The 23864-nt window shown below is 41.2% G+C and overlaps 1 protein-coding gene across 7 annotated transcripts in view; it reads left to right on the forward strand.

Moving 5' to 3' along the window:
* THRB (thyroid hormone receptor beta) overlaps positions 1–23081 on the forward strand; it is a 161284-nt gene extending 138203 nt beyond the window's left edge. For all 7 annotated transcript variants that reach the window (XM_065753479.1, XM_065753478.1, XM_065753480.1 and 4 more), the window contains 6 exons: positions 3006–3106; positions 8648–8795; positions 10539–10744; positions 13720–13866; positions 19478–19736; positions 21243–23081. In XM_065753479.1, coding sequence (XP_065609551.1) covers positions 3006–3106; positions 8648–8795; positions 10539–10744; positions 13720–13866; positions 19478–19736; positions 21243–21484 — 1103 coding nt within the window. In that variant the 3' untranslated portion in view covers positions 21485–23081. The remainder of the gene's footprint in view (positions 1–3005; positions 3107–8647; positions 8796–10538; positions 10745–13719; positions 13867–19477; positions 19737–21242) is intronic.
* The last annotated feature ends 783 nt before the right edge of the window (positions 23082–23864 follow it).

Genomic DNA, 23864 nt, shown 5'->3' on the forward strand with positions numbered 1-23864 from the left:
ATTTCTTTCCAGCCAGAATGAGAACTGTTTCCTGAGTAGAATGAAGTCCTGAAACTCCAAGAGGAGGATGGACATCAGTGGTCACGTGTGCAGGCTGCTGTATATATTTAAGGAAGCAGTTTAAACAAGTCATCTCCTCCTGCTCCTATGGAACAAAGCTGCCATTACATGAGCAGTGCTAACCAGATTATATACTTAATGAAATATCAAGGCATTTAATTTAGAAGTATTTCTTAAGGAAACAAAAGCTGGTGATACTAAAGTTTAGAGGACACAACCTATGCTAAACTAAGTCCACCTTTTATGAATAGCAGTAACTAGAAGCCATTAATGGTTACAAATAGTGTAGTAGAAAATCCTGCATCTCTTTGCTGGCCCTGCTTCCTCCTGTGTCAGCTGCATGCAGTGTGTGTGTTATGTGAGCAAAAGGGGGGCAGGATGGGGATAATAGCCTCTGCTAATCTTCCACTGGCATAACGTCCGTTAGCAGTCATGATGTAAATTAGAACCAAGACCCTGCTGTCTCTCTTCTCTCAAGGTCAGGAGCCAGATCCATGTGTCCATCAGTCTTTACCCACATTTGTAATGAAGAAATATAACTTAAATGTGAATCTGCTATTTTGCCATACTGTGGATGATATGATACATCAGTAAGGTCTCTCTGCTCGTGCCCCAGTCCCCCTTCAGATTCCAGTGGGAGTATTAATAAATTGATGATGCAGGCACCTGAGTTCTGTTTCCCAGTGTTACCTAAGAGGTATATTTGTTTCCTGTAATTTTAGGTTCTCATAATTATGCTCAAACATACAAAGTAGACATTACAATTACTTCCTGCCTTGTTTCTTCCTCCTTTTTCCAAATCAGCCCTGGAAAGTTCATTTAATTTAAGCTGAATTAATTTCAAGTATTTGCTGTCTGATGAGGGCTTTTCTTTCTGGAGAACCTGTGGCAACTGCAGTCTTACAAAAGCGATCTCATTTAAGCCACCTATTACTGAGCTTACTCTCTGGATGTTAGTCACAGGAAGATGACAGCCATCCCCCCTGGCAGCATCCTCTGACAGCCTGCCGGTGCCTGAGTCCTAGTGCTGGTTGATCTCCATGCAAGTCCCCAGGCTGCACTGAGTTGTGCTGATGGCAGGGCAGCAAACTTTGGGTCTGGTTTAACGTGTCACGCTATTCATGGGTGCAGCAAGGCAACGGAAGGGATAATGTTACAGCCAGCTGTACTCATAAACTCATTACTCCCACACTGCACTCATAAACTGCACCCAGCTAGTTTGCAGACGATGCAGCTCTTGGAAGGATGGCTGATGCCCTAGGTGGGTGTGATGCCATTCAGAGGGACCTGAACAGGCTGTAGAAATGACTGTGAGGAATCTGTTGAGGTCCATCGAAGGGACGTAGCAGTTCTCCACCTGGAGAGGAATCAATGCAGCAATAAAGATTGGCTGGGAGGGGATTTGGAGACAAGTACTTGAGAGTTCCTGGTGGGCAACAAGTTGAATGTGAACCAGCAGGGGTGCCTTTGAGGTGAGGAGGGCCAGCAACATCTTGGTCTCAGTTAGGAAGGTCATCACCAGCAGGGTGAGGGAGGTGAGCCCTCCTTCTCCTCTGCACTGCTGAGATATACCTGCATTTCTGGGACTGGGTCTGGACTCCAAGATACAAGACAGATGTGGACATGGTAGGAAAAGTCCAGTGAAAGGACACAAAGGTGGAGAAGAGACTGGAGAGTCTGACACAGGAGGTGACTGGGAGTGTTGAAACTGGTTGGCCTGGAAGAGAGAACATTCATTGGGGTCTTTTACTGTCATAGCCCAGGTTACTCAGAGGAGATACGGAGTCTCCGTCCTTAGAGACAGCCAGAACCCAACCATACATGACCCTGACCCCTGATGTCCCTGCTGGAGCAGGGAGGTTGGGCCAGGCAATCTCTAGAGGTCTCCAGCCCCAGTTACTCAGTCATTCTCTGCATTATTTACTGTACCTCAGTAATTCTACAGGGCTAAATGAATATCTGCACTTCCCTCTCTCCTCTCAAAGTGAACCTCTGTGTACAGAGAGGTTTTTCATTAAGAAAAATTAGGTACTGTAACTCTATTGAATTATGAATTATGGGAACACTTACTTTGAAAGCTTTGTATTTAACTACATTTCGTAGTTCTCTTTGGCTCAGAATTACATCGGTTGCCATCAGAATTGTTCCATTTTTTTTGTTTGTTTCTACTTAAGAGCAAAAATATGTTTCTATTTTCAAAACAAATGGTGTTGTGGGAAAAGAACCAAGCATTCCCAACAGTTTTTCATAGCAGTAATATTTGATTTCACTCATTAGGTGCCTGGTGAACCACTTCAGAAGAGAAAATATCATTCTCACACATATATGTACACACACACATATTTGAATGCCCACGTATTTTGCCCTAAATTCAAGCTATATTAAATGCAGCAGTGGAGCACACCCAGGTAAGGTATGATCAATGTAGCTTTTGTGATCTGTTGCTGGTACTTCTCAACCACACCTGCAGAGCTGTTTTGAAACAAATGCACTGTCAGTAAATATTTCTTACTAGCATGTCTCTGAGCCACTTTGCAACCTGGCATTTTATCTCAGAATACAAGCACATCAGTTTTTTTTCTGAAACAGAAAAGAGAAATGGACTCTATGTCTTGCTGTGATTTATTTTTTTTTCACATCGAAGCCCTTGACATAAAAATAAATATATTTGTTTCTCCGAGCTGATGCTTTATTTCAGGAGAAAGCAGTTATGCCTTTTCCCTTTTGACCAGTGGGTCCTGAAACAATCTGAAAAGTAGAAGATGGACATTTAAATACTTCTGTGATATTGTCAGCATCAGCTTTTTATTCAGGAAACCAACGAGTTGAGTAGTGTGGGGATAATAGACAAGATCTGCAGTGAATGTTAATGCAATATTTTTATATCAAATGTATCATAAAATTTTATGTAGAGTTTACATGCCTCATCCTCTTTTTCTTTACAGGGTATATACCCAGTTACTTAGACAAGGATGAGCTATGTGTAGTGTGTGGGGACAAAGCCACCGGATATCATTATCGCTGCATCACTTGTGAAGGTTGCAAGGTAAATGGCATAGTGGGAAAGTGGGAATCAGAAATAGCTCTCCAGCTCCTCCATTTACACAGACTTCCTGAACTGTTCTGTCAAATAAAACAAAGACAGATTAGAAGCGAATAAGAACATCCAGTACTGATGATAAGCCATATCTGGCTGTGCTGCTGATCTACATATACATAAGGAATATAGTTGATTTTTGCAGTGTTTGCTTCTGAAAAGAAGAGAGGGAATTTAGGTCTTTTGTTGTTAACTGTTAGTTTTTTCTTTTTTCTTTTTTTTTTTCTGGGGCCATGTTCTCAGCCAGTGTACATCAGTATCCTCCCAGGAACTTCAATGAAACTCTTTATGCAATAGTTGGGATTCTGCCTATGGCTATGGCGAGTCTGTAGTGATTAACGGTGTTCCAGTGTATCTCATTACCACTGGAAGGAACAAAAACCAAAAATCTCTTCCACATGCTCATGCAACAGCAACATCCATCACTTCAGGAAGCTTCGACATCAAGTTAAAACAGATATATATATATATGTATGTGTATATATATATATATATGTATGTGTATATATATATATATTTACTTCTTCAGCTTATTAAGCTAAATACTAACAATATTAAAATATGCTTTCTGTCTTTTTCTGTCTTTTTCATCTCTAAAGCTACATAAAAAATGAAAAAAATGGATTGCTTTGGGCAAGTAAATGAAAAAAATAAACGAATAACACAATCAGGCACATTTTGCATGATTTCACTGCCATAAATTTGCCTCAGTGGCTTGAGATCCTGTAAGAAAGCTATTCTTTCACGCAGAAAAAGAAATGTTTTTCTAAACAAATGGAACCACACATGTCATGCACTGGTGTCATGGGACCAAACCACAAAAGTCATATTCTGTTCATCTCCAAAGTCAGGAATATTTGAATATGAAACTTTGGATTTGGATTAGCTTTAGACCCCCCCACATCACAGTAACAGTACTGAAGTAGTTTCTTCTGTTGCATTGCTCTTTGGTACATTTATGAGATTCACAAAGACTTAAATATCCTGTGTGTAGGAGGTTTGTAGTAATATTCATCAGTTTTATACATGTATATATTTATAAAAAATATTTATATGTGAGAAAAATTGTGGAACCAAACAAATGATTTTTACACATTTACATCACAAACACCAGACAATAACAACACATAAAACTCAGGAACGTGGCTTAATTCAGATACAATGACAAGTAAGCAATAGCGTGGCTTTATTAAATAGCTTCTGCTCCCAGCAGAACAGCAGTATTTCTTACCATATTTCCTGCTAAGGTTTTTTTTATTCTAGCTGAAGTATTCATTTTTATGCCCACCGGGTATTATAAAATATAGTATAGCAAATCTACTTATATCTTCTGAAGTACAATTTATAATAAGGCTTTTATGCACAAAGAACCAAGTTGACAATTTGCAACAAGTAATTAATTTTCTTCTCCAGCTTACAATTAGCTTCCGACTGTGTTGTTTTGTTATTTTTGCAAATGTATCAACTGTACAAGATGGTTTGACAGCTATTTTGTGTGGACAACTTCAACTCACATTTTGAATGAGTTGTATGAATTATCAGCAAAGTTACGTATAATCAGTTCTCAGAAATTTACTTTGGCAAGTGCTCTCGTGATTTCTGGAGAATTAATTCTAAGGAAAATGTGGATATGACAGAGCAGATTTAGGACCCTGAACTTCAGGAGAGCTAACTTCTTGCTGTTTAAGGAATTATTAGATGAGATCCCCTGGGAAACTGTCCCTAGGGACAAAGGAATGGAACAGAGCTGTCAGCTCTTTCAGGACATTTTTCTGAGTGCAAGAGCTCTCCATCCCCCAGAATAAGAAATCAAGCAGGGGAGGCAGGAAACTGGTGTGGCTGAGTGTGGACCCGCTGGTCAAATTGAGGGATAAGAAGGAAATGCACAGACAGTGGAAGCAGAGATGTGCGGCCTGGGAAGAATACAAGCATGTCATCTAGTCATACAGAGATTGGATCAGGAAAACAAAGGCACAGAAGGAACTGAGCCTGGCTAGGGATGTGAAAAACTATAAGAAGGGATTCAGTCGGAAGTGACTGGCCAAGGACAGGGCAGGACCCCCTCTGATAACAGAGAAAGGAAAACTCGTAACAACAGACATGGAGAAGGCAGAGATATTCAACAAGTTATTTGACTCAAGCTTCATTGATAGTCAGGCTTCCCACTTAAAGTCCCTGAGCCTCAAGGCAAGGGTTAAGGTAGAAAAATCCATCCCTCTTTTAAAGGGAGAACACGACCACCTGATGAGACTAAGTGTCTGTGGGACCTGGTGACATGTATCCCAGGGGCCTGAAGGAACTAGCCAGTGGAGTCCCAGGCCACTCTTCATCGTATCTGAAAGGTCTTGACTCTCAGGCAAAGCCTCAGTGAGTGGAAGAAGAGAGATATCACTCCGATTTTTAAGAAAGGGAGAAACGAAGGCCCAGGGAACTGCAAGCCAGTGAGCCTCATGTCCATCCTGAGAAGATCATGGAACAGATTCTCCTGAAGAGGTGATAAGACTCATGCAAGAAGAGGAGATGATCCGAGACAGCCAGCACAACTTCTTCAAGTCCAGATCGTGCCTGACCAATCTGGTGGCCTTCTACAATGGAGTGACAGCATCAGTAGATAAAAGAAAAGCAAATGATGTCATCCACCCGGACTTCTGCAAGACCTCTGATATAGTCCCACATCACACTTGTATCCCTAAATTGGAAAGATATGGATTTGAAAGGTGGGCTAGTCAGTCGATAAGGAATTGGTTGTATGGTTGTAGCCAGAGGTTTGTGTCAACAGATCTGTGTCCAGGTGGAGGCCAGTGACAATTGGAGTACCCCAGGGATCTGTCTTGGGAACGGTGATCTTCAACATCTTTGTCAATGACCTGGACAGTGGAATTGAGTGCACATTTAGCAAATCCTCAGCAAGTTGAAAGCTGCAGGGTGCAGTAAGTAAATATAACAGAAGGAAGGATGTCATCCAAAGGGGCCTGGACAAGCTAAAGTGAACCCAAGGTGTTTCATTTCCAACCATGCAATCCCAGATATGTGTGCGAAATGGGAGAAGAACTCATTAAGAGCATCCCTGAAGAGGACATGGGGCTTCTGGTTGTTGAAAAATTGGATATGAGCTGACTGTGTGCACTTGCAGCCTGCAAGGTCAGCTGAACCTCGGGCTGCATCAAAAGAGGGGAAGCCAGCAGAGAAGGGAGGCGCTCTTGAGATTCCATCTGCAATACTGCATCCAGACCTACCCTCAACACGAGAGAGACTGTCTGATATCAGTAGGACAGTGGGGAATAAAACTGAAAGAGAGGAGATGTAGATATCAGTAGAATTTATTAATTTATTTTACTCAGAAGGTGGTGAGGCACTGGAAGAAGTTGCCCAGAGAAGTTGTGGACACCCCATCCTTGGATGAGTTCAAGGCCAAGTTGGATGAGACCCTGGCCTGTGGGTGACAGCTCTGCCCATGGCAGGGGGGGCGGGTACCAGACAGTCTTTAAGGTCTTCTCCATCCCAGGCCAATCTATGATTCTATGATTTATACATAAATAAATCAAATTCTCATGTCACTGAAATATTTTTCCAAGCTGGACACACTGATCTGTTACTAAAAAGTAAAGGAATTTAGGGAAATAGTTAAAATATACAAAAAAGGATGCTTTCTTTAACTGTTAATCTTTAAATTTAATACCTTTCTTTTTTTTTTCTAATTCCACTTGCTCTCTTCATTGTTTAGAAATCACTTTTCTACACATACACTGTATGTACAGAAGTCTGAATCATCTCTCTGAAGAATCAAATGTGGCTATATGCATGGTTGTATTGGTGCACACCTATTTATGCATGTGCATACATGAGCAGAGTACAAGAAACAAAAGTGACATAAATGTGTGTACAGTCACCAAGTCTTGAAAGTGAGTCAAGGAAAAGAAATGGTAATCTGATGTGTTTGGACAAATATGGGAGCAAGTTTCTAATCACATTGTATCTAGCTATGGTCAAAGAAGTTTTCTAACAACAACAAAAAGTGTGAAGAAAACAAAGCTACAGGAGATTAAAAAGTGCTGGACCCCACACAGCATATGTGCGATGAAAAGTTTTAACAATTACAAAACTTGAGCTGCAGTTACATTGCATGCAAAGTTTGAAAACCAAAAGTTCAGTACCACTGTCAGAGATTCATCAGAGGTTTCTCAATTTCTTGATGTAACTAGAAGTTAGCTAGTGTGCCTGAATGTTCAGAGCCATCTTCATGGGGGAGAGGGACAGGTCCCATCTCTAGGAATTTGACACAGGGTAGAGAGTAGATTCAAGTCCAATTGGAACAATGAGAATTTGAGATCCAGACTCTTCATTAATAAAAATAAAATCCCAGCTGAAGAGACTATTGATGAGATAAAATCCCATCTCACTTGGATTTTACCATTGTTTTCAATGAAACTGAAGCTATTCAAAGTGACCCCGGTCAAACAGGACCAGTATCTCAGTGTGTTCTTGATGTCAGGGTGGTCCCAAACTGTGTTGTGAAGTGTAGACAGTCACAAATAGTGGTGGAAAGTGAAGTAAATTTCTGCCCTTACCAGTCTGTCTTGTCCATATTAGAGAACTCACGTTGAAATTCGTACCAGGATTAGGTCTTTAATGTTTGGAGAGAAGTTGTATCTGACTTCTTTACCTAAGGCCTGGGTGTGTGGTATGTACGAATCAGAGACTTCAGTGGAGCTGGGTAACTGTGGGAGCTGAGGATCTGACCTCCTATCAACTGCAGTTTGGCTATACATGCATTATTTTAGACAGAGAGAATATGCATGGAGAGTGCTTTGTTGGTGACATTTTGAATATAGATGTTTGTGGGACATATGAATGAATTTCTTTTCTTGGAAATAAAGATCGCTTCAGAATTATACATCCATTATTTAGGACCAAACTCAAAGGTTGGATGAAATGTGTTTGACTGCAAAAATCACAGTCTTGCCTAGATTTGGTTGGTTGGTCGGTTATTTAACATTAGTGGAAGGACATGAGTAAAACTGTTCATTCTTGATCATCTAGTTACACTAAATTGTGCACCACCATTTTTGCTATTTGCAAAAGCTGTCCTTTAATTAAAAGGACAGCTAATATCCTAATGTCCTTTGAAATAGCTGTGCAATTTAGATGGGGGCTCAAAATAAACTCTAGTTTAAATCAACAAAAAAATTAACACGTGGAAGTGCAAGACTTGAAGAAAACACGTAATCATTTTTTTTTCCTCAAGACAGCCTTCCTTATACTTTTACATATCTCAGGTGCCTGTATATTTTAATTTTTAGAGAAGAAATGTTTCTTGAAACTTAGAAAAGAATTACCATATCTGTAAGTCTGTTTTGTTCTCTTCCTCCTTGAGAATTTAATGGAGTATTTTATCCTGCATACTTAGGTACATTTCTACCAAACCAAATTGGCTACCGATTTGAATACGCGGTAGTAATGTTTTCCACTGTATTTATTTATCACACTTAGGGATTTTTCAGAAGAACCATTCAGAAAAACCTCCATCCAACCTATTCCTGTAAATATGAAGGAAAATGTGTGATAGACAAAGTAACAAGAAATCAGTGCCAGGAATGTCGCTTCAAAAAATGTATCTTTGTTGGCATGGCAACAGATTGTAAGTAATTTTTTTTCTTTTTCTTCATTTTCTCTTTTCTTTAATGTACGTGTTTGCTTAATGTATGTTGATGGGTGAAGATGGTTAAAATAGAGAGCAACTGACAACATTTTTTGTTTTTAATAATTTGTTCTGGAGAATCATGCTCACTGCATCAATCCACTTCTGAATGCTCTGATTTTTTGTTTACGCTTTACCAGTCTGCACCTTCTCCTGGCCTTACTGGACTGAGTAACAATAGGAATGTTAACTCTTAGGTGGAGAGGAGGGAGAAATGCATCTGGATGGACACTTCTCTTGAAAAAAAAACATCTTGTTTAGAAAATTCTGGAGGATGTGAAATTGAATGTCGTTGTATGAGTCATCCTGCAGTTGTTTGTTTTATTTTTAGCCCTGAAGAAGTTATCTGCAAATAATTTGACTCTCATTCTAAAGAACTAGAACATATGGCTGTAAGATTAACCCTTAGGGATCTTCTTTTCCTGTCACTGCACAGGGATTTACACCAATAACTTCAATTAGTGCAATGAGAGGAACTCATGTAAATCCCCCTGTGCATTATTGTTAATGGTTGTTGCCATTGTAATCCTCTGGAAAAAAAGAAAGAAAAACAGAAAAGGAAAACAGACCCAGTAAGGAACATAAGAATATTCCAACTTACTGTTTTTCACTTGCAATGTAATACGTTGCATTTTCAGTATAAAATGAAACAGAAGAAGTGAAACAATTTCATTAAAGGCAGATGGTACTTCAGGAGAGGGAACCGAATGACTCTGGATAATCAGTTCAGATGCAGCCCATTCTGACACATCAGACTATCAGCCATTTACGAGCTATGCAGAATAACAATTGTCTGAGTCTGGTTCTGACCAGCAGTTGTAAATACCATAAAGCTGTGTCTGTAAGAGTACATACAGGTGTGTTGGAGCTGACACTGAGAGTGGCAGACAAGCCAACTATCCCCCAGACATCCATACATACTGAGGAATTAACAGATTGAGGGCAACACTGCAGAGAAAGACCCGGGGATTCTGGTGGATGAAAAACTGGATGTGAACTTGTAGCATGCACTTGCAGTGCAGAAACCAACTGTATCCTGGGTTTTGTCAGAAGAGGGATGGCTAGCAGGGGGAGGGAGGGGATTGTCCCCCTCTACTCTGCGTCCAAGCCTGGGACCCTCAGCCCAAAGAAGATGTGGAGCTTTTGGAGCACATCCAGAGGAGGACCATGAAGATGATCAGAGTGCTGGAGCACCTCTTATGGAGAAAGTCTGAGGGAGCTGGTCTTTTTCAGTCTGGAGAAAATAAGGTTCTCAGGAGACCACAGTGCAGCCTTCCAGTACTTGAAAGGGCTTATAAACAGAAGGCAGACCAACTTTTTACAAGGGATATTGACTTTAAACTGGAAGAAATCTAGAATGGATATTAAGGAAGAAATTCTTCAATATGAGAGTAGTGAGGCCCTGGCACAGGCTGTGAAGAGAAGCTGTGGATGCCCCCATCCCTGGAGGTGTTCAAGGCCAGGTTGGATGGGGCCCTGGGCAGCCTGAGGCGGGGGCAGGCAGCCCTGCCCATGGTAGAGTGGTGCACTAGTTGATCATTAAAAGCCCTTCTAACTCAAACCGTTCTTCAATTAGTTACGGTGTTGGTAATCAAGTAGTACATCAGGTATAGATAGGAAAGACCAAAGTCCAGACAACTTTAATAACTTCTTGCTATTTTTGTATGCTTTTACCCCTGCTAGTGGTGTTGGATGACAGCAAGCGGTTGGCAAAAAGGAAGCTGATAGAAGAAAATCGAGAGAAGAGGCGTCGGGAAGAGCTGCAGAAAACAATTGGTCACAAACCAGAACCAACAGATGAAGAATGGGAGCTGATCAAAATTGTCACTGAAGCACATGTGGCCACCAATGCACAAGGAAGCCACTGGAAGCAGAAAAGGAAATTTCTGGTAGGAACTGCAGACATTTACACTGCTCCTGAAGTCAGGTTCCTTTATTTCTTCTGAAGTTCCTACCCAGCATCACAAGCACTGGTGTATGTGGCAGGGTTTTGACTTACATGAAAAACTGACAATTGCTTATTCTTGGCTGAGTCTCAATATTTGATCTGACCACGTATTTAATAGATAAAAAGCTTTCTGCTCAGTTAAGGCTTACCAGTTGGGTATTTCTAATTTTATTCAATGAGGAAAAGTGGAAAAAATGTTTCACTCCCGATTAACAGCAATATCCATCTACAATGTATAATGTATCTTTTATTTATTTTTATATATAGTATTAGTTGTCTCTTTAGGACTAACATGCAAAATATTTCAAATGTTGAAAGCAGTGACAATTTTTAAATGGAAGCTGACATTTTTTCTGTAACTTGTACTTTTTGTTTCCTTGTTCTAAAGAGAATACATTAATTAAAAGAAATTTGACAAAGAAAAATAAATTTCAATGAAAGCAGGATTATACTTGAACCATAGTATTGCAGGTTTGAAAATTATGGATTTTCAGAGTATTACTAAGGAAAATCCGTGGTGATTTGTGATGCTTAACCTTAGGAAAAAGAATGTGTGTGTTTGTTTTTCTAAATCAGTTTTTAAGGAAAAACTGTGCAGAATATGGAATGTTTAGACAGCACAAAAGAGGGATTATAGACTAGATGTCAGGAATTCACAGGCACGTTTAACAGTAAATCTATGTATAACAAATTAGATAGGTAATATTCTTTTTTATGCAAGCGTAGGGCCTTACTGCCTAATACACAGTGGGAATCATGACCCACTGTCAAACTGATAAGAGAAGTTTTAGATATAAAGCAGCATATCCCTTTGATAAGGTTATGTTAATTCTAGTAGCAATTTCTGTATGAATAGCCACATTTACAGTAGTATGCAGTCAAGGACATGCAGCCAGTGGCTGCTGGCAAGAAGCAGCAGAGAAATTTCCATTTTTCCTGCATAGCAAGGTTTGCTGCATTGTTTATAACAGGCCAAGAAGCTGAAACTAACGTCAGCTGTGGTAGCACATTTGATTATTCAGTACTATTTTTTTGGTGCCACTCGCTTTAGAGTAAAACAACAGAGGCATGAGGCAATGTGAGCACAAGGCTACTGGGAAAGGGGTCAGATGGGGCAAAGGCAGGGGTGGCAGCTGGTTCCTAGGCCAGATCAGACTGCTCTCAGTGCTCCAGGGCCTATTTGTTTTTTTCAGGGCTCACGTGCTGAAGCCCTGCAGTTTCAAGGTAAGTGTAGGGAGCTCACTGGCACCTTGCAGTGAGCACAGAAGGGAAAGTCCAGGATGGCCTGACAACTCTAGGCAGAGGGCTTTGAAAGCTCCCTGCCAGAAGCTGTTGCAGAGCAAGAGGAGCTGATTGCATGCCCCAGCAGCTGTGTGTCAGCCCTTTGGCAGCTGAGGCTGGTTCTTCAATAGCAGGAGCTCCCTGGAGGTCTGGACCTTTTTTCCTATTGAGGTGAGATAGGTGGCAAGGGCTTTCCACCAGCTTGCCTTTCTGGAGTGTGTTGGTTTTAGCAAGTCATCCTGAATTCTTCTGGCTTTCCCATGGTGATGCTATGTTCTCTCTTCTTGCTAACAGTGTTATGTGTGGCTTTTGCTTTGGGTCTTTGTGCTTGGAAGTGATGAAGATTGTTTATCATGAGCACACAGACAATGTGCTTAGTTTCCCAAGATTCAGGGATGGGATGGGAAGAGTCAGCCTAAAACTGGGATTATTTGAGCTTTTTAGCAGGAGAAACTCCTAGATAATTGAGCCCAGTCCTCTTCATTGTTCTTTTACAATTGGTGCTTATTTTATTAGCTCACTGCTGACTTTTTTTCTTGAAAGAAATTAGATTTGGATTCAGACTGATGACAGAGATAGGGAAGGCTTTTTTATGATGTGTTGCTTCAAAAAAATATTGAGCGCAAGTTTTCATTATAAACAGCAGTTTCAGCACCTCTCCTTTTTAAGTGCCCTTACACAAATGTCATGAAATCCATCAATTTTCAAGGCATTCTTCTCTGAGTCTTATCCAGTTTTTAACACAAATGGAATTTCTGCATAGTGTTTGGCAGGTATTTTATAGCTGCAAAGCTGCACTTAGCAAACAGAAGAACAGCTTTGATGTCTGTTTTAAAAACACACAGTAACATTGACAAACTGTCATAAAATCAGATGAGCATGTTGAAACCCAATTGGAATAAAAAACACCCATTGTGGTTATTGATCATACCTATTGCATTCTGTGTTCTTGTAGAAAGCTTCAAAATAGGATTTTTTTTTTCTTGCTTAGAGAAGTGTTGATTTGAAATCACGCAGAAGGTGATTTTCAACAAGAATTTTACCCAGACAAGTTCAAATTCCAGTCATTTTATCCAAACAAGCTTTGTGTTTGCCTGTTCTTAGTCATCTGTTGTTTTAGCCTAGTTTTGGAAACAAGCCTTGGCAATTGTCTGGAGCTCAGTGATACCCAGGCAATCTGTTCTGGGGAGGATTTTAGAACTTGGAGTAGGTAAAACTGCCTAGCACTGCAAAGCTCTGAGAATATTTGAGGGGTAGCAAGTCACCTCAGCTCCCTTTGTTTTTAGACTAGCTTGAGAGTTCTCAACACTGTAAGAAACAAGATCATGCCTTTATTTTTAATAAAAAAAAAACTCAGAAGCTACACCCACAAAATATTCAGATTGAGGCACAAGAAGGAAAACGCTTGTGCCCCTAACGCAGCTGTCCACATAGCATGGATAGTGGTACACCAGACCCCCATTTCGGTGTGCAATCTTCTCTTCCACAAAAATACACATTTTGTGGCATAATGGGACATCACTTAAAAAGCAGATAGTATCAGGTTTTTACATATGCCAAACAGAATTTTTTAGAATATCAAACACTTGCTGTGAGATAGATTGTTCCTTTAAATGTGTTTCTTTATATCCTTAGCCAGAAGACATTGGGCAAGCACCAATAGTTAATGCCCCAGAAGGGGGGAAAGTGGATTTAGAAGCCTTCAGCCAGTTTACAAAAATTATCACACCAGCGATTACAAGAGTGGTGGATTTTGCCAAAAAGTTGCCTATGTTTTGTGAGGTAAGAGAAACTCCTTGCATTCCTCATTTACGAAGCTGTGGTTATGCTGTATTCAAAATACTGGCTCTGAACTGTAACAGGAAGGATTATGCTAAAAAAAATCACTGTGTTTAAAATCAGAAAAAAAATAAGAGAATCAAAATCAGATTAGAATCATCGGTATTTTTATAACTTTTTTTTTTTTCTGATTTTGTTCATCTAGAATTCATTGTGATTTGCTAGAGACCTGAATGTGGCTTCAGAGGTAGCCTTGAGCAAAGCAGTGAACTACAACAGGCCATCTAGAGTTGTATTTTGTACATTTGATCAGGTGTTTTAGTGCACACTTTGTTCTGCACTTTCTAGCTCTTTGATAAGTGTACTGTTTTGGAGTAAGATCCATGCAGTAATAAATTCACCAAATTCAGGAATGCATCCCTGTCCAGGAGTGGCTTCACTGTTTTCCTTAGGCATGTTTTTCCTTAACAGAGAGGGAGTGCATAAAAGAATAAAGTAATAGAGTGTCATTCCAGGTATGTACTCACATGTAAAATATACTCTGAATAGACTGAAATAGGCTTGAGTGCACATTAGGAATAGAGAGGCCCTAGGCTGATTTCATTTACACCAATGGCTGATGATATTTTTTTTCCAAGATTAAAAAACGTTATCGTAACAGCAACCTAAATGAAACTGAAATGGTATTTCAGATTTAATAATTTTAATCGTTTCAAGTCTTGTGAGTCCCTTAGGATCCTCGGCTATTGGAGTTTTAATACAGAAATATCCCCAGTCCAGTCATGAAAGGACTCTTGCCTTCCCTCCCACACTGCTATGCAGCGCTTGCCTCTGCTGGAGTTTGACCATGCTCAGGGAGTTCGATGGGCTCCCTAAGATGAGAACTGCTTTTTCCTCTTACACACAGTCAGCCAGGAAAGAAATCTAAGTACCATTTTCCTCTTCTGTGGCTGACAGCTTTTCTTTAAGGTCACTCAAGGAGAGTTATTTATGTCAGCTAATGTTCTTTACATCCCTTAGCATCTACAGAGTAAAAAGTGGTAAATATCAATAGTTGCCGTAGTGTAGCTTTCCCTGGCTAAGCTTAACATTGGCTCCAGCAGAGCATGAAATAGTGGCCAAGCATGAAGACTTAAAGTACAAGGGATGTATCTGTAGATCAGGAAGCCCCTGCAGCATCCAGCATCTGAGGGAAGCTGTCTCCTCTGATTTGTTGTTGGTTGGTGGGAAGTTGCACTGACGTAACAAGGTAGTCTTTTCAGTTTAGAAGGCTTTGCCAGTCACACGCAGACTACAGTGCCCATCTGACATCTTCTACCCCTCCTGGCTACCATGGGCCCACTTGTGTCAGAGCTGAGCAGGAAGCATGGCTGAAGAAGTCAAGGAGTTGTTTGGCATCACCTCTGTGAGCTGCACAGTTCAGCTAGGATAGGCTTTGTTTACAGCTGAAACACTGTGTTAACCTGACACCCGTTTGACAGCAGAGAAGGACAACTCATAGTGAATGGAAAGGGATAGGACAGCTGTCCTGAGCTGTCATACAGTTCCCACTGCAGCATAAAGAAAATGACAAATGTTTGCTCCTTTTTGAGGGGGCGCTGTCTTGTTAGCTTTCTTTCATACATCTGTTTTCTAATCCATATCTTTTTCTTAGAAGGAATACTGTGTGGGCTGTGTTTATAAGAATACATAAGTAAATAAATAAATCCTCCTTTCTTCCATGGGACCTATGCAGCATTCAGACATTATCCCAATTCTTAATTTCCACAGAGGCTCAGAGTGAGAGTGCTGTATATCTTTTATGAAGGAGATTGACTAAGCAGCACTTAATGAGTTTGATGTGAGTTTAGATATCACAAACGTCAGTGATTCCACATTGGGTAAGTCTGTGTGCACCACATCATTCCAGGTAGCTCAGCTCAGCTCACTGTGTTAAACATGTGATGGCTGCCAGTAGGTATGGCTGCTGAGGTGAACACTGCAGGTTTCAGGTTCCTGCCAGGAGAGAAAGAAAGGACAGCATGTGTCAGATAGCAGTCACACTTGTTCACTCCACTCCTGGTTACAATACTTAGTGGTGGATGTAGAATTGAGACTTCGGTAGTTGGGATCAGAACTGATGCTCAAGCCCCCTGTATTTAGCAAGTGCTTTTATTGGGAAATTAGAACTAACATGTATTGTAAGTGGAAAAGGAGTCCAGTATATCATTCACAATTAAGAAAGGTGATAAATAGGCCAAGTTACATGACCTCTCTCATAAAGAAGTTTTAAGAAGGTTCAAGTAGAAGAGAATGGCTTGCTTATAAAACAGCTGAAGCGACATCTGATGTCTTTCCTAGTATCATCTGATTTTATTGCCACATTCCTCTCCCTCTTTAGTCTTTTCTCTTCTTTTCTTCAAAGAATCATAGAATGGCTTAGGTTGGAAGGTACCTTAAAGATCCTCTAGTTGCAGCCTCCTTCCAAGGGCAGCGTTGCCATTCAGGACCCCATCTAACATGGCCTTGAACACTTGTAGAGATGGGACTTCCACCACGTCTGTGGGCAGCCTCTTCCAGTGCCTCACAGGAACCACAGTAAAGAATTTCCCACTAACATCTAACTTATATCTCCCCTCTTTTAATTTAAAGTCATTCCCTGTTGTCCTGTTGCTATCAAATCATGTAAAAAGTTGGTCTTCATCCTGTTTGTAAGCTTCCCTCAAGTACTGGAAGGCCACAATGAGGTCTCCCCAGAGCCTTCTTTTCTCAAAACTAAACATGACCTCAGCCTTTCTTCATACGAGGTGCTCCAGCCCTCTGATCATCTTCACGGCCCTCCTCTGGAGGGCTCCAACTCCATGTCTTTCTCGTGCTGGGGGCCCCAGACCTTGATGCAGTATTCCAGATGGGGCTTCCCAAGGGTAGAGTAGAAGGGGACAATCACCTCCCCCTCCCTGCTGGCCACTCCCAGCATACAGTTGGCTTTCCAGACAGCAAGTGCACAGTACTAGCTCGTGTTCAGCTTTGATCCACCAGAACTCCCAAATCCTTCTCACACGGCTGCTCTTAATGAGTTCTTCACACAGTCTGTTTGTAAATCTGGGATTGACCTGACCAATATGCAGCACCTTGTACTTGGCTTTGTTAAACTTCGTTAGGTTCATGTGGCCCACTTTTCAAACCTGTGCAGGTCTCTTTGGGTGGGATCCCTTTCTTTATTGTGTCAACTGCACCACTCAGTTTGGTGTCATCACCAAATTTCAGTCAGTACTCAATCTCACTATCTTTGACATTGATTAAGATGTCGAAAAGCACACGTCCCAGGATCACCCCCTGGGGAACACCATTTGTCATCAGCAAACATGGTCAGCATAGGTCTGTTGATCACAATTTTCTTGCTGCAACCACACTGCCAGTTCTTTATCCACCGAATAGTCCCGCTTCAAAACCATTTCTCTTAGAGATAAGGATGTGGTGAGGAACCATGTCAAAGTCCAGCTGGATGACATTGTTTACTTTTCCTTTGTCCATCAATGCTGTCACCACACTGCAGAGGGCTGCCTTGCTGAAGTCGTGCTGGCTGCGTCAGATCACCTCTTCTTGCATGTGTTTTAACATTTATACCAGGAGGATTTGATCTTCCCAGGAACAGACGCGAGGCTTACCAGCCTGTAGCTCCCCAGGACTTCCTTTCTCCCTTTCTTTTAAATGGGAGTGATGTCTCCCATTTCCAGACACAGGGGACTTGGCCTGCAAGCCATGCCTTTACAAATATGATGGTGGGTGATTTGGCAGTCACATCAACCAGTTCTTCCACGACCTTTCCTTTCTTGTCCCTTCTTCCCTTTCCTAATGAATCTACGATTCTTCATCTTATGTTCATTACCTTTTCTTTATCTCTCACGGTGGGTGTCAAACATCTTTTTTTAATTATTTATTTCTTACTGTATCCCTTTCCCTGCTTCAGTCTGAGAGTCACAGTGGCTTTGTCATTGGTAGCAAGGCTGCCACTCTGTGCACCTGCCACACAGTACTGCTGAACTGAGTGTGATTTTCAGACAGAGTGATTGCCCTGAACAGAATGTGTCATTTTTCTTACATATCAAACACTTTACACCTGAAGTTGTCATTGCTGGAAAAATAGCTGCATGATTCAACTGCTTTGCTGACTGTGGCTGGCTTTGTGCTTAAAACTCTTCCCTAACAGACTTTCCACTCATGTCAGGTGACTTTATGGCATCCACTTTACATGGTTTTGCACCAAATACATGTAATTGCTTTGTGAATACGCAGTTGCCACATCAACCTATAGTGTTTGTTTGTCTTGTTGGTTTATTTTTGTTTTTAATTGCAATTCAGGTGAATGTAATAATAATCCACAGAAGTTAGAATCACTTTTCCACGTATGTGACCCTTTGCTGCTTATTTAATGACAATTTCAAAATAGCATTTGTGTTTTGTTGTTTTTTTTTCCTTTTGCTAACCATTGTGATTACCATTGGATTATCACTGTGAACACAAAGGCATGCTTTACAGAACTTTTTCTCTTCGTATGTCAGTGTCCTGGTAATACTTCATAAGAACAGAACTTAACATCTGCCAATTTGGACAGCATGCCACTTTTTTTTAAAGTGTGAAGGAGACAAGTCTTGCTGTATGCTGTGAAGAACACAGTTATTCACCAGAATAAAAGCTGGACCTATACCATAGATTTTTTTTTTTGTCTGGCCAACAGTTATTTAGGGATTCTAGGGAGCATTCTAGTTCTAGTAGGCTAAATGTACTCTTATAAGTTGTCTGATGCTTAAAATGGACAGAGAATTCACAGCATATGTTCTACTGATTGAGATATGCCTTTTATATATACATGTATGTTTCATTCTGTTTATTTCAAAAGCAGTCTGCTCTGATGGACTCTCTCGAGCATCTTTCTTTGTCTCTGGGCAGGTGAGAATGAAGCATGGCTGACACTGCATTTAACTGGGATGGCTGATATCTTTAGCAGCCTCAATTGCAGGTTATGCCAGGCTGTAAGCTCAGAGAGCTCAGGAGTGGAAGAGAGTGGATAAACATCTGAGAACAATGACTGTTTCAGCCATCTCCATTTGATCCGCCCTTACGCACAGCTAACTGTGTATGTTACCTTTAACCTGGCAACTGACAGCTCTGCCTCACCCTTCACACCTTGTGAAATGTTTGCAAACAGGAAGCTATGTCCTTCAGGTTTACTGGACTTAGTTCTATAACGTTGCTACCAACTAGAAGATCCCATGGAATTGAGAGCTTCTGAAAGCTGGACCACTTCTCCTCAGCACCTGCACTCCTTTGGTTTGCAGTGAATATCTTGCCCAGGGCCACTTCCCTCCAGATGTGTCGTCACTAGATTTCCTAAGGATGTGTGAGGGTGTTAACTTGCCAGGACTTTCTGAAAGCAGAAATGTGAGTCTTTGGCTTTTGTGCTGTGCACGAGAACTAGCTGGTAAGCAAGGTGTTTCCAGGATGGCTGTACTGGTGCTAGGAAGTGTCCTGGGTCGTTCACCGTGAATTCACGGTCATGGATTTATTGTCGTTGTAAATCATCTCAGTTTGATAAACACATCTTTTCTTTTTCTACCATTTATAATTTCTGCAGCTGCCATGTGAAGACCAGATCATCCTTCTGAAAGGCTGCTGTATGGAGATAATGTCCCTCCGAGCAGCAGTTCGCTATGACCCCGAGAGTGAGACTTTAACACTGAATGGGGAGATGGCGGTGACAAGGGGCCAGCTGAAAAATGGGGGTCTTGGCGTAGTGTCTGATGCCATTTTTGACCTGGGCATGTCTCTTTCTTCATTTAATCTGGATGACACCGAGGTTGCCCTTCTCCAGGCTGTTCTGCTCATGTCATCAGGTGAGAACAGAAACATATCGGGATCCCAACCATTCTGAAACATGTAGTCTGTGTCAGAAGTCTCTCTTTAAAAGAAATAGGGCATATTAGATCTTGTATTGCTGAACAGAGTAATGCAGGTGAAATTGTTTGGAAATCCTGATTCACTGTAAATCAGTTTGGTGAGCACTAGAAAAAAAGTCAGACAAGCATAGAAGTGGCATTGGTAACACATCTTGCTCAGTTTAGTGACTTAACAGGGGGACAGGAGTGATCATCAGACAGAAATCGGAATGATCTGGTTTACAACCAGTTTGCCTTGACTGAAAAACTAGTAATTTAGGTACAGTTTTCCTAAAATTAAGTTCCTGTTCCCTCTAAATACTGTCATGCACTGGGTGAGAAGTGCAGTTCATACATGTTTCCAGCAGTCTCACATGCCTAATTTGACCTTTGTTGTTTTCCTACTTCAATAACCACTGCTTGCTATGTGGTATTTGTGAGCTGCCTTATACTGGGACTGTTTTAACTGGTCTCTCAGTGAAGTCATACAGGAGTAGCACAGACCATTTCATATCATTTCCAAACAGTTTCTTTCCTTCTCAGATGAAATATTTTTTCAAATATGTGTCAACTTGTCACGTCCCCCCATGAGGGGAGGGAAGGGGTGACCAGATTTGCCCCTTGGTCCTTCCCACGACTGACTGCCAGCCCAAAGAGGAAATTCCATTCCTGGGCAGTAACCGATTCAGAAAGGTTTTGTTTTAAAACCACTTTGAAGATTGAGCACTGGATAACTGTACATAGACATTAACAAGGATTAGCTGTGTCTGAGACAGAAAGGTTTCCACACATCATAACACAGTGCTTGACCTTCCCAGTCAAAATATTTTGATTTTTTTCGTTCCCCACACAGTGATACACAACTGGGAGCTTCAGAAGGCATTTCAGATGACTTGCTGTCCTGAAGTGTCTCCTGAAGAGTAACCTGTGAAAGGAGTTTTTCCAGCACTCACATGGGACCCACTTCGGACAGTCTGCCTTACTCGTATTTGTTGCTTCGTGGTGCTCCATAACAAATTCCTTCACAGCTCATTTGGGGATCAAAGATTGATCAAAGCTTGGTCGGGATGTGGTGAAACAGATTGGAAAGAACTGTAAGACAACTGGCAAGGACGTTTGCTGATTATTAGTTGTTTTACAGTAAGATACAGATAGCAGCCTCAACTGAGATCAAGAATGTGCTGCTCCAGTCACTGCACAGAAACAGTTCCCAAACGGCTATCTTGTAAATGGGCAAAAGAAACAGAGGATAAAGAAGGAGGGGATTATCTCCTTGTTTTATCAGGGATAATACCGAGACGCGTATAAATGACATGCTCAGGGTCAAAGAAATTGTTTGTGCCAGAGCCAGATTCCTCGTCTTCTTTCCTTACAACAAAATAATTCTGTTTTTCCTAATTTATGATCAGATATTCCGTAAAGTGAATGAATTTTAAAGATAGCTCTGTTTCTTTGTATCTGCAGATCGGCCAGGCCTTGTTTGTGTCGAGAGGATAGAAAAGTGCCAAGAGGGTTTCCTCCTGGCATTCGAACACTACATTAATTACAGAAAACACCATGTTGCACATTTTTGGCCAAAACTGCTGATGAAAGTGACAGATCTGCGAATGATTGGAGCCTGCCATGCCAGCCGCTTCCTGCACATGAAGGTGGAGTGCCCCACAGAACTCTTCCCTCCATTGTTCCTGGAGGTGTTTGAGGATTAGAGAGACTGGAGCGCTCCTCTGCACCCCTTTCGCACTACTGGCTGTCATTTCATTCCATTGCCCAGCTCTTCTCACACCTGTTTGTTCTTCTTTTGTTCTCTTCTGATTCTTGAGGTGGGGTTGGGCTTTCGTTTGAGTTTTTCTTTGGGGCTGCTGGGGGCAGTTGTATACACATGGATGAAAACATCCCTTTCTGCTGGTACTTGTGACTATTGCAATTTGTTCTTCAGTCCTTTGATGTGAATGCTTTGACAGCTTAACAGTGAAAATAGAAACAGACCTGTTTCATTCACCAGCACTTGCGTGGTCACCAGCTCACGTGCATCATTGCTTGGAAAGTACGGGAGATAAATTGAAGTGGCAGAAAATAAATTGGCCTCCAGGTTAAAGCAGCTATTGATAATTTGATCCTGGCAATTCTGTCTACTATTACCTCTTTGCAGGGTACTAGTGACCATTTCATGAGATGGAATTTCTAGTCTTCGTGGTTGTTTCTGTTGTAACAGTCACCCTTATGATCTAGGACCTTCATCATTGTCATGATCCCATCATTATCTTAGGGTTGTTCCAGTGGATGCAGTTTAACAGTGCCCTATAAATCAAGTATTTTAGTGTATGCAGAGCAGGGGAAGGGACTGAATCATTTTTTTCCATGTGTACAGAAAGTAAGATTGTTCGGTTCTTACTGCTCCAGGTAACTCCACTGGAAGCTGTGTTGGAGGAAGGAGGGAGATCTGATCCTCTGATGTGCTTTTTCCTGATTAGGGAAGTCTGCTTTTTCTGAGGTTTGTGGTAAATTCAGCGCTCTGAAGGAGCAGGCTGTTGTCAGAATAGCAGGATTTCCTAAGAGTTCAGGGATGTGAATGAATGAAACGTATGGGATGACCATCAGAGGGAACAGAAACCAACTGTGTTATTGGTGACACTCAAGGCTGTTCAGCTTTGTCCCAGTAGTACAAATAGTATGGCTTGGCATTAATCTTTTGTCTTACATATATATATATATATAAAGTTTATATGCATGTATATATATAATTTTATATATATACAATTATGAATCTTCAGCAGATGTCTTAAACATATTTCCATGTTTTTATCATCTCTCTCTCTTTCCTTCTTTCACCCTCTCCTGTGTCTGTATGCGTGTTGATCAGCTAGGTTCTCCCTCCTTGGTGTGTGTATGTTTTGTTTGGCTAGTTTCTCACTTGATTCCTTCACATAATTTATTTCCACTAACTGCACTAGGAGGAACTGAACTGAAAGTTAGCAAGTCCAGCTGCCAAAATCTGCAAGTCAGTACTCAACGATGCTGGAATGTTTGAAGCCTGTAATGAGGACATTATAGGTAGAGAGAGATTCCTTTCTGTCAGCCATCACCATTCGGGGTTGTCGTCCCTGGATTTCATAAACTTGATATTAAACCATTCTCTGAATTTGTATGATACATCAAAAGCATTCTTCTGTTCTTCCTGGAAACTTACGAAACCTGTTTTGCACTTCCTCATATCCCCCATTCTTTTCTGTTGTGCATTCATTTGTACCAGTTTCTGTCTCTGCTATTTATTGTTACATTTGCCTGGCAACTCAGTAGGCACTGTTAGAACTCAAAGCTCATGCCCCACATCCAAACCCATACGTTACGCATTTGTCCCCTCATAGGATCATGATACTCAGGAAAGTATATAGGTGGAGCACAGTATCGTTGTGCCAGGGATTAAATTCTTTTCACCTCCCTTTAACATTGATAAGGGGTTTGGAGTGCTATTGGCTCTATTTTCAGGGTTATAGAATCTTGTTGTCCCTGTTCTTTGACACCATATGTACCCATGGTGAGTGTTGAGCGTTGATTTTATTCTTTAGGGGTTATGCCCATAATTTCATGAGAATATAAAACACAATGAGATGTTCAGGGCTTTTTGCAGATACCCAGTAGACAGGCCTTTAGAAATAAGTATTTAAATGCATACTGAAATTGAAGAACCTCTGTTGTGGGCTGGCTCTGTTTGCTCCATCTCAGAAGGTGTGCTAGCAACACAGATTCCTTGTAGAGCACTACATCTTGGGGGCAAGGACCAGGAAACATTCCAGCTTTTCAGAACAAGAGACCATACAACATGAAAAGCTTACATGTATTCAGTTCTGCATGGTCTCAGATGAGCAGAGTCTGCAGTCAGTGAAGAGTATTAGATATCTGGTTTGAGAGTGGCTTGGTAGGGCACTGATAGTATATAGGGAAAGCAAGAAAACAGCATCTATACCCAGATAGCTCTCCAAAAGAAGAAGTTTGCTTATCTTTCGGAGTTTCGTACTCCCGGAATCATGGAGTTCCTTCTGAAGCCAGCCTGAGTATCTCATCTGCTTGCTAAATTTGAGCTCGAGT

Source organism: Cyrtonyx montezumae, unplaced genomic scaffold (assembly GCF_038088225.1).
Source record: "Cyrtonyx montezumae isolate F1298 unplaced genomic scaffold, pur_monq_1.0 scaffold_8, whole genome shotgun sequence".
Lineage (NCBI taxonomy): Eukaryota > Metazoa > Chordata > Aves > Galliformes > Odontophoridae > Cyrtonyx > Cyrtonyx montezumae.